Source organism: Dermacentor albipictus, chromosome 3 (assembly GCF_038994185.2).
Source record: "Dermacentor albipictus isolate Rhodes 1998 colony chromosome 3, USDA_Dalb.pri_finalv2, whole genome shotgun sequence".
NCBI lineage: Eukaryota > Metazoa > Arthropoda > Arachnida > Ixodida > Ixodidae > Dermacentor > Dermacentor albipictus.
The window spans coordinates 42,714,188-42,730,855 of NC_091823.1; the positions used below are offsets into that span (position 1 = coordinate 42,714,188).

At 51.7% G+C, this 16,668-nt stretch overlaps 1 protein-coding gene across 3 annotated transcripts in view; it reads left to right on the plus strand.

Annotated features, from left to right (window-relative positions):
- LOC135902544 (phospholipid-transporting ATPase ABCA3-like) overlaps window positions 1-12,754 on the plus strand; it is a 48,228-nt gene extending 35,474 nt beyond the window's left edge. For all 3 annotated transcript variants that reach the window (XM_065432677.1, XM_070535400.1, XM_065432678.1), the window contains exons 22-26: window positions 74-289; window positions 1,294-1,481; window positions 4,167-4,340; window positions 5,050-5,192; window positions 12,428-12,754. In XM_065432677.1, the coding sequence (XP_065288749.1) occupies window positions 74-289; window positions 1,294-1,481; window positions 4,167-4,340; window positions 5,050-5,192; window positions 12,428-12,696 (990 nt within the window). In that variant the 3' untranslated portion in view covers window positions 12,697-12,754. The remainder of the gene's footprint in view (window positions 1-73; window positions 290-1,293; window positions 1,482-4,166; window positions 4,341-5,049; window positions 5,193-12,427) is intronic.
- The last annotated feature ends 3,914 nt before the right edge of the window (window positions 12,755-16,668 follow it).

The window sequence follows — 16,668 nt, forward strand, 5'->3', positions numbered from 1 at the left end:
CACTGCGCGTACGTTGGTTGCCGAACCCGCGACCTCGAGCTCGGCGGAGTAATTAAGCGCGGATTCCGCGCAGGTGGTCTTGTGCGTGGACAAGCTGCGAAAGAGCTACCGCAGCGTCGAGGCCGTGAGCGGCGTCTCGTTCACGCTGAACAGCCACGAGTGCTTCGGCCTCCTCGGCATGAACGGCGCCGGCAAGACGACCACGTTCCGCATGCTGGCCGGAGACTTGGTGCCCACGGCGGGCAACGCCTACATCGGCGATGCAGATCTTGCCACCAACAGGAGAAAGGCGAGTGCTCGCCGTACGAGTAAGGCCGCCTCGCACGAGCGTGACGCTGGTCGAAACGCGTTGTTGTCCAGTCGTTGGTTTTTAGTGGCTTCAAAATGGCGCCAGAGTACACGAAGGAGACATCGAGACGATCCAGGAGGAGCCGTAAAACCAGAAGGTTTATTTAAATGCCGCCGTGTGTCAGCATATGCCCTCTGTTATCAGGAAAGGGAAGTCTGCGGTCTATCGGGATTCTTGCATGTACACGCAGTACTATTGTTTTTCGTTTTTCATTTTTTCTTTATATACCCTAGTGCTGAGGTGTAAATGCGGTCCACTGCTCATCAGCTAGCGTCTCACTTCAAGATTCATAGTCCGCATGGCAGATAACAGATAATCTCGATACACCGACACGACGAAGATGCTCAAAAATGATTCCTTTGTCAAATAGTGCGTTCAACACATATGGAGTAATAAACTTTCAGTTGTATAGTGCGCCTTGTGATCGTCTAGATGCCTTCTAGTTTGTCCATAGTGCTCTCTGCCAAAGCACGAGCATGCGCAAACGTCAGTCAGTTTCTCACCACAAACGCGTCCGCTTCTGAAAGTCTTTATTTTTTCTTTTTCTTGTGCCTCTGATGTCGAAAGTGGCTAGATCTTATTAAATAATATTATAGCCAACCGTAGCTCCTGCTGCAAATCATCAGGTTTAACAGATAATACCTGCTGATGCACTGTTACGCAATAATTAAAATATGAGAATGTTTAGCTAAGCGCTCAATGAACGCAAACAAAAATAGTATATATATAACGAACGGGAATTGAACGCGGCTCCACAGCGCGGGAGATAACCGTAAAATGTGTATAGCAGCTAACCGAGAGAGCCGTTGCAAGAGGCGCGGTTTGGACACCGCCTGTTGCACAGGAGTAGCTACGATTCTATTGGCGACGACGGTGTACATTACCAACTGCGACTGTCCGTGTTCCCGGTTCACGCGACGCGTGGCGCCGCGTCGTCTGCGCAGTACCAGGCGCGGATCGGCTACTGCCCGCAGACGGACGTGGCCCTCGACCTGCTGACGGGGCGGGAGATGCTGGCGCTCTACGGCCGACTCCGCGGCATCCGCGAGTGCGACCTGGCTGCGGTCATCGACCGCACGCTGCAGTTCGTCGACATGATGCAGTACGCTGACGTCACCACTGGGAAATACAGGTAATCCGCGCATGCGACAAAGCACAAGGCTATAGCTGCATGTTAACGCACGAAGCACTATTTGGCTCATCCCCGGCACTTTGCGGTTGGTCGGTCCCTGTCTCGCCTCGTTCCCGGCCTCTTCAATAATAAATTAATACTAAAAAAATCGAGTGTCCAATGGTGTCACGTGCTCTCCCAGGTGCGAGAGCACGTAGCCGCGCATAAGCTTCCACTAGACAGCACACATCCCGTGCGTCACGAGAGGGAGCGTACCACATACTGCCATTCTTGCCTTGTGGCATCTAGCGCTTTGAGAGGCTGCGTTAGACTGCACAGCCTTCGGGGTAGGCCTACATATCTCAGTTTCTTTTTTCTTGTAGCAGGTAACGCTACCAAGCTGCTATGTGACGTTGTGCTGCCTTCGGGATCGGCCCATGTCGTACCTAAACCGTTTGTAACGTTTTTACGCTGAGGTTAATAACGAAACTGTCGTCGTGCCCTCGCCGTCATACATTAGTCATCGTATTCCTTCTACTGCCAGACACAAGCTGCTTCCATTGCACGAACACGTTGCTGGAAATATCCAGCTACCTGCAAAATGTTTCGCAAAACATTGAATCCCATGCACAGTGCACGGTAGCTGCTTTTTGGCGCTTTATGGACTGAAGTACCAGCCAATTTAAAAGCGCACCGTGTTTATTAACCTTCCTGCAATGTCAAGCAAAGATATTTTGGAGTTTACTACATTTATTTTAGGCCGAATAAGTTCATACGCAGCACACATGGCAGAGGTCATTTCCTTGGCTATCATATGCGGGGTGTTTCAGCGAACACTTCCAATTTTTTTTAATTGCCTGTGGCGGGCAGCACGATTCTAGTCCATGAGGTCTTCTCGAGGAGGCAGTTATTACTTGCGACAAAAATTGAAATGCATATATGACTGATTAAGAAACGTGTACTAATTAAGTTTTTAATTAATAACCTATGGCACATTTTGCAAATTACAAATTCTAGCTGGGGAATTCGCAAGGCGTATCAGTTTGGAAGGGATTCAGAGGATGACACCAGTTCTGAGATATTAATTCCCTAACTTTGCGGAGAAGTGCATTGGCGTTCCAGTTACTTTTGTGCTTCAATTCATAAAACGACGTTTTGGTAAGAAAGTAAGTGGAAAGACAGTGGATTTTTACCACAAGTTGGACGGCGCATCTCTCGTAAATGTTGTCCGCGCAATTCTTTTCAAATGGATGTACTTGCAGCGTCATCCTACCATAATTTATAAGTTGCAGTATGTACCATAAGCGCAGTAGCTAAACACTTAATTAGTGAACTTTTGTTAGTGAACTTTTGATATGTCCGCCTGTTCGAGTAGACCAGCTCATGGACTACAATTGCGCTATCTGCCACTAGCAATTAAAAGAAATTTTCGAACGTGTTTGCTGAAACACCCTGCATAAACAGAGTGATCGTACCAGGTTAAATGTGAAAAACGATCACTGGTCATTTATGTGTACAACACCCTTATTTGCTTCATGCACTGCTCTCATTACATGCTCGTGTTCTATTTATTTTGCCTTCAAGTTACTCGCAAGTGCTACCACTGATACGTTTTCATTATTTTTGGCATTCCGACATTGTGCTGGTGATCGACCTACTACTGTGCTTTAATTAACCGAGGGTTACCACACAGTCTTTGTCTGAATCACGTGATTGTGTCGTGTGACTTATTTTGCTCAATATGTAAGATAACTTGTTCTGTTTCTGAAACAAGCGGATCAACGGGTAATACATGGTTAACAGGGAATACAACGACTCAATGGGTAATACATGGTTAACAGGCAATACAACGGGGTAATACGGTTCAACGGGTAATACGGCTCAACGGGTAATACAGCCCTGGTTCGGCGACTACGGCGTTCTGCTGCTCGACGCGAGCCATCAAGATTGGCGCGACATGCCGGAATGTGCAGATACATGTATATATCCATAATTTGGAGCATGCGCTTTAATGAACCTCAGGTGATCATTTCTAAGCACTTCCAGGTGATCGCAGAAAATGGTTAACATTTCCGCGACTATCTGAGGCGGAGTTTGAAAACTGGTTGCCGCATTTTTGTTAACATGATGCAAATAAACCCCCCATGGAGACATCGGCAGGGCGAGTGCAAATTGTGCTCTTCCTGTTCGTGCCTCTTCATGTAGCGTGTGTTTTACATGCGATAAGAAGTCGTACTTAGTGTTTTGCACTGGTTCGTGAAGTCGCTTGTACGAAGCCTCTTGTACGCCAAATTTCTGAACACACACACAAAAAAAAGAAGAAAACATTGGCGAAAAAAGACCCAGAGGTGTGCACCGAAATCTTCGAACCAACAGCAGTCATTCACCGAGTGCATGCTGGATGACGCAGTACGCTACACCGCCGCGAATACAGAAGCTTCATGAAAGCCTGTAGTATCTGCGCCTTGCCAGCGCAAGTTCATTACGTGTAGTATACGTCAGGGGCACCGCTTACGCCATGAACATGCTATAGCGTCCTTTCAGTTGAATATTTTTACGCGGAGCTCCAGTCATGTTGACTGCAGTAATCTCTTGACACGTTGGGCAGACAGAAGGGGACCTGAAAAGGACGCTCGAAACAACGGGACACGTTAGAATTCCGTGGGTGTGACGTACGAGCGCTTCGAAATCGGCCACGTTTTCTAGCGGCGGCACGCGTCGCAAGCTGTCCCTGGCCGTGGCGTTCGTGGGCAACCCGAGCGTGGTGCTGCTGGACGAGCCGACGGCCGCCGTCGACCCGCAGGCGCGCAGGCGCATCTGGAACATACTCGCGGCCGTCAAGCGGAACCTCGACCTCTCGATACTGCTCACCTCGCACTGGTAAGCTACACTAGTTCCCTCTGTTCACTTTGCGGAACCCCACTGTATACGCCCGAGCCAAACGCTTGCGGGGTCGGGATAATGTGGCTTTTCTAATATGTTCCAAAATACTGCTGCTCTCTGCGCTTCGTCATTCTCACCTGTTCCTGTTCATGTCTCTTCACGTAATGTGTGTTTTACATGCAATAAGAAGTCGTACTTAGTGTTTTGCACTAGCTCGTGAAGTCGTTTGTACGAAGCTTCTTGTACGTCATATGTCTGAACACGAAAAGAAGAAACTTTATTAAAGAATAGTCTGGCAGTTCTTGCTGTAACAAAAACACACGAAAAAACACGAGAAAAATACGACAAAAATAAGAAAACATTGGCGGAAAAAGTTTGGTTGTGATTCTCACGATCACAACCAACCAATTGATCACTCAATCATGGAATTGTTCGATAAGTCAGTCTCTCGATCGATTGGTCGATCGACCAGTCGGTCAGCCAGTCTGCCTGTCCCAGTGGGTTCCTTCCGTCCGTTGGAAAACGATTACATTTTGCATCTCTTTTCTTCCTAATCTAAGCCGCCGTGAGATCTTTATTACAAGTTGGGCGTCTCGCACGAGTGTTGTGCTGCCCTGTACAGCGATCACATGTCTTCGCAATGTGCGTTGCGCATCGCACAGCGAGCTTGCAAGTGCAAGCGTGGTTCTGTGCTCTGGTTGCGCAGCATGCGGGAATGCGAGACCCTCTGCTCTCGCGTGGCCATTCTGCGCCAGGGCCGCTTCGCGTGCCTCGGTTCCACGCAACAGCTCAAAGAGGACATCGGCCGCGGAGCCACGATTCTCGCGCGTTGCGCGCCTCAGGATGCAGGTGAGCGTACACGCAAAAACAGCAAGGCCCGTAGACGTGCTCGAACTGCGCGCTCGATAATGGTCTCGGGGCTAAGCAAAGCGAAGGCTGATCGAACCCATATGTAGTGTATTTTGTTGATAGATTCGCGGGAATATTGTGTAACACCCCAAAACAATACCGGGGCTACGGGAGTCACCGTGGTTGTGGGCACCGGATTAAGTTCTTTAACGTTGATTAATCTAAACAGGGGCTTGTGTCTAACACCCGAAAGCAATACCGGAGCTATGGGAGGCACTGTAGTTGTGGACACCGCCGTAAGTTAAAGTTATTTACCGTTGATTAATCTAAACACGAGGGTGGAGAATGCGTCCGACGCATTCGAAAATCGAACCCACTGCAGCAGCACACCGGCAGCCAGGCCCCAGCGGGTTGACATGGCCGGTTGCTTGGTCCGTTTCGCGTGTGTGCGAAAAAAGAAAGTGGTTTCCCTTCATGTCAAGGTTCGTGACCCTTGTAGAGCAAACGCTATTAGAAAGTGGTTTTGCTTGAAACTATACTTTCAGCACTACGGCCCTTCTCCGACCCAACAAAATTCCAGTGACACAATACCTTTCAAAGTCGATTCTTATTGTTAAACGATCTTCTACGAATCTAAGAAATGTTTGTTCAGAAGACACGGACTCGTACTCACATCAACACCTCCGTGCGCGAACGAAGAGTCTCCAGACTTTTCACATAAGAGAATATTTTGTTTGCTTACCTATGCATACAGGTTTAACGTGATGTGGCGGTTTCTAAAGATCACTTTTCCCCCTGGATTGCTGCGTCATTTGGTGGCACTTGCACAATTCTACGCATTCATGTTTGGTCGTCGGTATCGATGCCAGCGCTACGTCTCACACAAAGTATGATAATCATCTCAGAAACCAGTGGAACGAATCATGAATAAACGCTTTACATACACTCAATCACTACATATAATGGTCCTGGAGAGATTCATTTTAGGGCAAAATTGTCTGGCAAACTCGCCAGCTACAATTAGTAAATTCATATATGTGCCATAAAGCAATCGATTAAAAACATGAGTGCTTTTTGTTAATTAGTTGAATGTGTGTTTCGATTTCTCGTGCTAGTAATATCCGCATCCCCGAATAATTCAGCTCAAGGAGATCTATGCTATCTGCCAGACGATATTTAAAAATTCCGGAAAACTTAAATATGATCGCCCCCGGTATAGTGTCGCCTGCATTTATATAGCTTTACGTTACACCGGAATATATAAGGTTATCGTTTCTGGTTCAATTTTGAAAGGCTAACAGATATGTTCTTCACGGTGATGGACACTAGGCCTGATGAGGATGCTCAAACGTCACAGAGGCACAAATGCGACGGCGATAACATAACTAGCTGAAGGGACTGTCCATATGCCGTTAGCTGCCTTGCTAACCGGCTAATTCTCGCGTTCGGGGATTTCGGTGCACGTATACGTCCACTTGGATGGAGGGGAGGGCGGGCCTTGTCCTGACAGCACGCGGGTTCGTTCCGCTCACACGCCGCAGAATGTGCCGGACGGAGCAAGCAGCCGTCTACCCTTCTTGCAAAGCATTTTCGAGGACCCACGTCTCAGGCTTCTGTGGCAGCCGTTCATTCAGAATTGTCTATGACGGTGTGCACCAGTTGTCAGAAGTTCACGTACTATTAGCAGACCACGTTCGCTAGTGTTACTTAGCGTACTGCTATTAGAGAGAGAGAGATTAGCTGACAGAAAAAAGACTGCTGACCTCACCGTAGCTGTTTATAGCGTGCGGCTGACACCTGAACACCGGTCAGCATTGTGGGGAACGAGGAAAAGGGAGGAAAAAATGACAGATATAGAAGGAGGAGGGTTCTCGGAGCTGGAAACCCTGTGGTGCTCTGTTCGACCGGTATCTTCGTTCCAGCTTGTTCAGCTTTCGCACCAGCTGGCTTAACGTGTGCTTTCTTATGTCCCTGTGCAGACGTGCAGGGCCTAATTTCCCGCCCTGTGCGCACAGCCGACCTCAATAGTTCTCGGGGCGCGGAAATCGATAGGAAAAAAAAAGCCTAATTTTGTCGCTTATTCATTATGTACCCCCAATTCGGAGGTCAGCGTGATTGTTGAACGGGAAGTTACGTTAGCAGGTACGTTTCTTTACTTTTTTCCCAGTAAAATCCGCGCTCCAAAACCTTGCTGTTAGGGTAGCTGTGAAAAACAACAGGCGAGAAGCTATAGACCAGCGCGTTTCCTTTTCTTTTTTATTCATGTCCAAGAAGTACGCGTCATTAGGTAGTGGTGGCCATTGCATTAGCGTTGCAGAGCTCCACTCAGAAAGTGATGTATTTTTGTAGCACGGTCGTATTAGTTGTCGTTAGCAAACACAACATGCTTTGAGATGGACATTCCTGCTGGTGCAGATAAACTGCGACTCATTTCATCGATGTGCAGGCCATGGTGCAGTGGTTAGCTCGCGAGAAGGGCGAGATGACGCTGGGGCACTAGAGGGTATAACTGTGACAAAATCAACCCGCCCGAGCTCTGGCTTCCTCATAGACATGCTCTCACCACCAATACGTGTGCGTGTTCCGACTGTATGTATTTACTTGTCTGCGTCCCCTTACGGGTGCTTCGTTCTATGCTAAACGCTCTAATCAGCGCTACTATCCGTCTTGGACACGGCTTTTTCTGTAAGGCTTACTTGCATAGCGGTTGAGCCCGCCGCAGTCCGACGTGAAAATTTTTAAATAAATATATAAGTACGTAAACAAGCGCGTTAAAGTGCTTGCAGCTTTTCAGCGTTGATTGAAAAATAAGAATGAATAAAAAAAATGAACCAGTATTTCGAGCGCCGTTCCATTCAAACTATTTAAACCGTCTGCAATACTGAAAGAAGAAGAAGAAGAAGAAACTTTAGTAAAGAATAGTCCGGCAGTTCTTGATGTGGTGGCCTCAGGTGACGGCTCGAAGTTCTTGGACTCGAGCGGCATCTTCGGCTTGCCGGACGGCCCAGAGCTGGTCTGCCAGCTCTGAACTTCTGATAGCCGCCTCCCAGCGGCGGCGACGCCTACGGAGAAGGTCCCCGGCGGCTCCCGCATCCGGGGCGGCGTCGGGAAGAACGGAGCTCGAGCCTTCTACTCTGGCAACAGCCGCGATTATGGACGCGTCGCCAACGGAGCTGCTTTGATTACCGTTGTTGCCGGTCCACTCCCAGAGCATGTGTCGCAGCGTTGCTCTGCGTCCGCATGTTTTACACGCGTCTGTTGGGTACAAACGCGGATAGCAGTGGTGTAAGATAGCGGGGCTAGGGTAGGTGTGTGTCTGGAGCAAGCGTAACGTCACGGCCTCGTTCCTGTTCAGTTTATCGTGTGGTGGCGGGAATTTGCGTCTTTCGAGTCTGTAGTGTTGGGTGAGGTCTCTGAACGTGGTTAGGCGATCGCCCCACGCCCAGTGTGTTTCTTGTTGCTGTGTTTCTGTTGTAGTGTCCCGATCCGGCAGATCCGATGCCCCGCTCTCGGGGGCGGAGGCGGCCACATAATCAGCGGCGGCTCGGCGTGTGAGACCTCGAGCCGTGGCGTGGGCCGCCTCGTTTCCCGCTAGCGGAACATCGGTGTGTGCCGGGGTCCAGAGGAGGAAGACCGTAGAATTTTGGGGTTGCGAGGGCGAAGACGAGTCCCCGTCGTCAGAAATTCGGAGTATGCGGGCCGCTTCCCGCGAGACACGACCGCGCGCGAAGCCGCGGATTGCCGCCTGCGAGTCGCTGATCACGATCGCAGCGTTCGGCACCGCGACGAGCGCTAGGGCTATCGCGGCTTCTTCGGCCGCTTCCGTGTGTCCCGTGGTCACCGTGGCGCTCGCGAGGCACCTACCCGAGCGGTCTACAACCGCTATCGCGTGCGCGCTTCTCCCTCCTCCATATCGCGCCGCGTCTACGTACACCGCCTCGTTGCTGTTACCAAACTTCTTCTCAAGGTCGCTTGCTCGTTTGTTGCGTCTCCCGGCGTGGTGCGTCGGGTGCATGTTCTTGGGAAGCGGCGGGATGATCAGGCGGTCGCGAACAGAGGCGGGAACCGCCATCTTTTCTCCATGCTGAGTGTGGTACGCGATGCTGAGCGACTCGAGGATGCATCGACCTGCCTTTGACCTGGATAATCGTTCGTATTGCGCAATGTCGTGCGCCTCGATTAACTCGTTGAGAGAGTTGTGAACTCCGAGCTCTAGAAACTTGTCGGTGCTCGCGTTGAGTGGAACGCCGACCGCCCTCTTGAAAGCCTTTCGGATCATGCATTCGACTTTGTTTTTTTCGGACCCGATCCACCTCAGGTAGGGGGCAACATACGTTATGCGGCTTATCGCGTACGCCTGCACGAGACGGATCGCGCACTCTTCACGCATACCATTGCGTCTGTTCGTGATGCGACGCAAGAGTCGGATGGTGTCATCTACCGAACGACGAAGTATTCGCACCGTCTCTCCGTTATGGCCGTTTGCCTGCAGGTGTAACCCTAGGATTCTAATTTTCTCTACGTGCGGTACGGGAGTACCATCTGCCAATGTAATGCGTATTTTGGAATATTCCCGTTCCTGTTCGCGCAGGGTTTTACGACCTCTCCTTGTGGGTTTGTAGAGTAAGAGTTCGGACTTGGTAGCCGAGCACTCGAGGCCCGTTCCACGCAAGTAATTCTGAACCGCATCTACTCCTGCCTGTAGCGTTCGCTCGACGTGACCGTCACATCCCCCTCCGGGAACCCAGAGGGTGATGTCATCCGCGTAGAGACTGTGATGTAATCCTTCTATTTCTGTTAATTTCTCGGGTAGACCAAGTAGAACTAAATTAAAGAGTAATGGTGATATGACGGATCCTTGCGGCGTGCCGCACGGACCCGTCTGAAATTCCGGTGATTCCTCGTCACCGACGACGACGCATGCGCGCCTGCCCGTGAGGAAGTCTCTAACGTAATTATACATTCTTTGGCCTAGTCCTAATGTTCTAATTGTTTTTAAGATCGCTTCGTGCTTAACACTGTCAAAGGCCTTTTTAATATCTAAGCCTAGAATTGCCTTAGTGGAGCTGGTAGTGTCGTCTACGATCTGGTGTTTAAGTTGAAGCAATACGTCCTGTGCGGAGAGGTTGCGGCGGAATCCTAGCATGGTGTGCGGGAACGCGTCATGATCTTCGAGAAAGTCGGTCACGCGGGTGAGAACTGCGTGTTCCATGACTTTGCCGACGCAAGACGTAAGCGAAATCGGTCTTAGATTATCGAGCGTAACTTGCTTGCCAGGTTTAGGAATCATGATAACGCGGGCCCGTTTCCACGCTTCGGGAAGGGAACCCTCTCGCCAGCACTCATTGACGTAGGCCGCGAGTCGGGAGATTGACTCGTCGTCTAGGTTTCGGAGAGTCTTGTTGGTAACCCGGTCTGGGCCGGGCGCCGATCGAGTGTTGAGTTCGACCAGGACTAACCGAATTTCCGATTCGCTAAATTCCGCGTCCAGTTTCTTGTTTGTGACGCCGTCGTACTCAGCGTACTGGATGCTTTCGGCTTTCTTAAAGTAACGGTCACGTATGGCGTCAAGGAAGTTATCGCCTTTATAATCTCTTAGGAGTCTACGAGTCTTGTGGCCTTGAGCGGCCCGAGTCTCCTCCGGATCTAATAGGTGTCTAAAAAGGCGCCAAGCGCTCGCCCCGGTCATCTGCCTCTCGAGGCCGTTGCACGTGTCTTCCCATTGTGCCCTGCATACCTGAAGTGCGTGTTCTTCGATGTCTCTGTCTAACTGCGCTATGCGTTTGCGCAACGCCTTATTATGTCTTTGGCATTTCCATCTCTTTAGGAGGGCTCGCTTTGCTTCCCACATGTGTAGGAGCCTGCTGTCAATTATTTCCAGGTTCGCCTCGGGCGGAACCTCGCTCGTTGCTGCACCTACGTCCCTTCTGAGCGTCTCGGTCCACTCGTCTATGTCCGTAATCGGCTTATCGCCTCGCCCCGCTTCTTTTCGTTTCTTGCGGAACGTGTCCCACTTCACGAGCTTGAGCTTACGACCTTTGCCCTCAGGGTAAGTACCACGACCGCTCGGGCCCGTGTCTATCGTTATCTCGATCAGCGCATGGTCGCTTCCCAAATCTTCCTGCGTGTTTTGCCAGTGCGCTGTTGTTACATTTGAAACAAACGCAAGGTCTGGTAACGTATCGGCACTCACGCTGTTCCCTCTGCGTGTAGGATCGGCGGGATTCGCGATCAGTGCAAGCCTTTGGTCTTGCGAGTCTTCCCAAAGGTGTTTGCCCTTGGGTGTTTCTCGGGTGTAGCCCCAGGCTCCGTGGGGCGCGTTAAAGTCGCCCGCAACAAGTAGAGGCTCGCCGCCGGAAGCCGCGCGCGCGGCCCGCAGTAGGTCCCCGAATCTGTGCTGCAGTGTGGGTTTACTATACACGTTAAGGACGAATAGTCCTCGGCCGCTCTTAGGGATTAATTCTACGAACACGTGAGGGATATTTACGCAGGCAAGTTCTCGCTGCGCCACAGTGACATTACGCCGAACGAGCACGGCGGCGACCGGCAACGGGCGTGGCGGGGGAGACGGCCGGCGCGGCACCATCGCCCCCGGCCCAGCGCCGCCCGCCACGCGGGGTGTAGCCCGTTTCCTTCTTTGCCTGCTCTCCATCGCGGTCGCGTCTATGGCTTTGTAGCCAGCTAGTTTAACCGGATGGTTTGTCTCCTGTAAAAGGATCACGTCTGGTTTTGTCTCGCGGCTGCGTATGAATTGCTGGAGATTCCCCCGCTTCCTCCTGTAGCCCCGGCAGTTCCACTGCCAGATTGTGTATTGTTGTTTCCCAGTGTTAGTGTGCTTCGTTGCGTGTGTAGCCATGGTGATGCCTGTATTTAATTTAACCCGTCACTATCGAGGCGACTTGGTTGCTGCTGCGGTTGCAGCTGCGGTTGCGTCTCTACGTCTGTGAGCGTGTTTTGCTGCTGCTGATTGTGTTGTTGCTGTCTATAAATAAATGGCGTTATATTTGTGCAAACACTTATTAGGCTTGCGAGAACGTAATACATTAATTTATGAGCAGGCTGTTTGTTCATCTGTCTTTTTTTTGTGTTCGTTTGTTTGTTCGTCTTTCTCGCATTTCTTTTAGCTTGTACATGCGCCAGCAGTGTATACGGCTGAGTAAGAAGTCAAAACAAACCGTGCCGGCTCACTCGCCCCCTTCCCCCTGCTCGCCCTGGTTTTGCACTTGGCCCCGCAGGCTCCGTGTGCAAATCGTTGGAGAAGCGCTTCCCGGGCGCGCAGCTTCGGCGGCGCCACCAGCGCGGGGCCCTGCTTCGCTTCCACGTGATGGCGCAGATGTGGCACAAGCTATTCGCTGGCATGGAGGAGCTGCGTGCCGAAGGCCTCGTTTCCGAATATGTGGTCAGCGACGTCAGCCTAACCGAAGTGTTCCTGCACTTCGCCCGACGAGAGGACAAGGGCATTTCCAGTCGTGCGACAGCGTCTCCGTGCGAAACGTTCCCTTAGACCTCCCGCGCACCGCTACCTCTTCGCTATTTGTTCTCGCCAATAAACTCAGTCCGTCTCTGCACTCGTGCGTGCATGCGTGCGTGCGTGTGCGGGCCTGTGTGTGTGTGCGCGCGTGCGCGCGCGCGTGTGTGCCTGTCTGTCTTTGTGTGTCCGTGTGTGTCGGTGTGTTCGTGCGCGTGTGTGTGAAAGAGAAAGAGCGAAAAGAATGGCTGCACGGAGAGTTCGCTTGCCATACCGCCCCTCGGTGACTCCAACGACGAGGAGTTGCTCGAGAAAAACGCTTTCACTAGAGTGTGGTAGAGTAGATGATAAGAGTGCCAGGTTGGAACGTATCACTCGGACCAGCCGCGGCGGCTTAGTTGGCTTATATATGCTGTTCTGCCAAGCACGAGGTCGAGAGTTCGATTCCCAGCCGGGGAGGTTGCATTTAGATGCTTGCGAAATGCAAGAAACGCTCGTCTACTTAGATTTAGGTGCACGTTAAACAATCCGGGCTGGTCAAAATAATCGGGAGCCCCACACTCCGGCGTGCCTTGTATCAGATTATCGTCTGGGCACGCGAAATCACAGATCTTTTTTTCTTTTTTTACTCGGGACAGTGTCAATGAAGCGCAGTCACCATTAGTCGACGAGTGATGCTGCAATGTAGTTAACACACAGAATGAAGATACACTACTCTCTAGCTTTTAGGGCAATGGATTTATTCCAGGTTCGATTGTTCGTTAAGACGAAACATTGCTCCTGGTCCTGATCAAAAGCTTCCTCTTATGAGCTTACTCTATTCTACTGCGGACCCGCCGTTAACTGTTGTAGTAGTACAAGTAATTTTGATGATGATTTTGTGACAGTAGTTGCGCTATTTTTGACGCTCTGTCCCTTTGTCGCGACGGTTTTCTCGATATCTGTTGTGCGAGGCACGAACTTCGTAGATAGCGGTAGCTACTCGAAGCGCTATATGGAATCACTCGATGCAGTTCTCATAATCTTCATAAAATATTGACACGTACACGTGATTTATTGGTTTTTGCGCGCAGCTCGAAAGTGAACGTCATCCTGGAGCTTTAAGACATTCACATCTATAGTTATTTGCGGCGCGAAGCAGTCAGCATCGCAGTTTACAATGATACATATTTACAACGATTTGACGATAGATAATGCTTAGAAAACGAATAGATGTTTACAGCAGGCAGTTTAAGGCTGTTCCCAATCGGTTGGTAACTTGGCAAGAATACTGCTCACCAGGAGACCAAATTTACAAGTGAGCTTCAAGAAACAGCTCCCATTCTTTTTTTTAATCTATGGGAGCTGTATTAAACTGGCGAATATTATTGGTCAACAGTTCCTGTAATGTTAATCGGAACATAGCAGAAAATGATACTCTCGGTTATAGATGCGTCGTGGGAACGCCCCCAATAGAATCCGGCGCTTCCGCAACACATGACAGCTGCGACCAAATCGTGCTTTGCTTTCTATGTAAGTCGAAGTTCCACAAGCTTAACGTGTCCAGAAAGTCCATAAATAACGTTGCCAAATTCGAGTCTGCGTTACGTACAATACGGCAGTATAAACCGAACCGACGATAAAAGGTAACGAACGTCGCGTGGCGCGTCTAGAAACGGCAGGCGACGGCGCCTACATGGTATACGCACCAGACCGGCATTGCGATGTCATCAGGTTGCCTGGGCACAAATGCGTGTTTTCCACGTCCTGTGAATGGCGCATAAAACTGCTACGTCATGTCAAGCCAGAACATTTGTTTCCCTCTAAATTCAGCTTTACCGTGGGCCAGTCTCTCTCGTCTCACATGTCGCACGTCCTCTCACGGAGATCGTTCCGTCACTGCGGGGACGAAGGTGACCGGCCCGGCGACGCTGGGCCGAAGGGCCACAGCATGCCGGACTTCCTTCGCGTCGATGTCCGTATGTACACGGTGACCTCGCCGTTGTCCATGACGTTTACTTCGTCGCTATGAAACTCGTTGGCGCGCAGCGGCGTCCCCGTCGCAGACGACGCGGACACAACGTCGACCAAGCGCAGCGGCGCGAGCGCCTCCTTTTTGCTAGCAGTTGATGACATCGGCTGAGTCGCCTCGCTGACGCCGCGTGCGTAGTGCGTCCCTCCGTTCGAGCAGGCACCGTCGGCTTTTTCGTCAGCGCCGTCGTGTCGGTTCCGAGTCTTGCGTAACAACAAGAGTCGGGCCCCACGGCCACCCGCGCGCTTGAGGACTTCGTGGCACGGGCCAACGTCGGCCTCCGTCACGCCCAGGGCATCGCGGCTGCTGCCACCGGATGTCGCGATGTCGTTGCGCTCGTCTTTTTCCTCGTCGCTTACCGCAGTGCTCTCGTTGTGATGTGAGCTGCAAACGAGAGGAGGAGATGGCTCTTGCTGAAGCCCACATATTGTCTCGTCCACGCCTCGAGGCTGAGCACGTGAATTGTTGTGGCATTCTGCTTTACTTTGCCAAGCGGCAGTTGCAACTACGTTATGGGCTGTTTCGGCGGCAAGGGGCTGCTCCGATTCGGTGCCGAAAATTGATAGCGTGGCTTCCGGGAGTGGTTCGGGCGATGACGGTTCGGGCGATGGTGGTTCCGGTGCCATCGCTGAAACCGAAGCTATGCCGTCGACGGCCGCACCAAGCTTGGAGAGAATGGTCGTTTCATCGAAAGAGCACGAACACTTTCTCCAACTTATCGCCTGGTCTTCGTCTACGGGGAGCAAGATTTCGCACTTCGGATTGTTATCGCACCCTTCGTTGAGCCACTGCAGGTCGTCGTAAAGGTTGCGATCGTCGGGTGATTTGCAGGAAGAATTATCGGAGCATGCGGAATATGAAATCGGAGCGATGGTCGTCGACGACTTGTCCGCGGGAGAGTTGCACTCAGAGGTCGGGAACTCGCGCTCCTGTGTTGGGTCTGGAGGCGACTTCTGGTCATCGAGGTCGACCACTTCTTCAACCATCGACAGGGCGTATCCATCTTCCTGAGAAGGGTCCCACAAAGCTATTTTATCTCTGAGATCTTGCTCTTCGCGCAACGATGGTCTTTTCGAAACCGATTCGTCGCGCGTGATATCGGCCACCGCGTTGGACGGACACTGCATGCAGGCCTCGAGCTCATCTTCGAAAACCTCGGAGGGCTGTGCTTTCGCGCTCCGCGCACTGGTGGTTGTTTCTGACGAAGCACCTAAGCGCGGTGGAGCCTCCGCGTCCTCCTCAAACTCAGCTCGTCTGACGTCGGAGTGTCTGCCCCTCTCGCGTGGTGTGCAGGGCGCTCCGCCGTCGTGGCGAGTGCAACCCAGCCTCAATCTGCTGCTCTGGTGAACTAAACCGGGGCAGACGCTCCTGCTGTCATCGTCAGCGCCGTCATACTCCGAAAGCCTCTTGGCTGCTTCGTCCAGAAGGATCAATCGCTGTTCGCCCGAGTACGCACTCCCGAACGTTTTCCACTTCTCGCTGTTCGCGTCGATGTCACCGAGATCGCTGAAGGAGCTGCACTCGGCACCCGGTCTAGATTCTATCTTCCTTTTAATAAGGGCTATCGGCCTGGGGTGAGTGACCGCCCGCGATATTGAAAAGGTACTTTCTCTTACACGTGGATGCGGGCCGCTTTCGCAGACGGCAATGCGGTTGTGAAAGCACCGTGTGGAGCTCGGCTTGTGACTGGTATTGGCTATGTCGGTGCGTCCTGGCGCGTTGTTGTTGTCTGCGGGCTCGATAGCTTCGGAGCGCAGGTCCGTGCTGCTGAAGGGCGAGGAGCTGTCTCTTGCGCCAGCCGACCCGACGGCGGCGGGCGGCAAGGTCCCCGAGCGCGCACCGTGCAACACGTTGAACAAGCGCAGGCGATTCCTGGCCCTGGCGAACCACGAGAAGCTGCTGCTGCTGCCGGCGGCGGCGGCGGCGCGAGCGACTCGCGGCTGGTTGTCGTCGGAGCTTGACGGGCTCAACATCCGCTTTTCGCCCAGCTGCTGCTG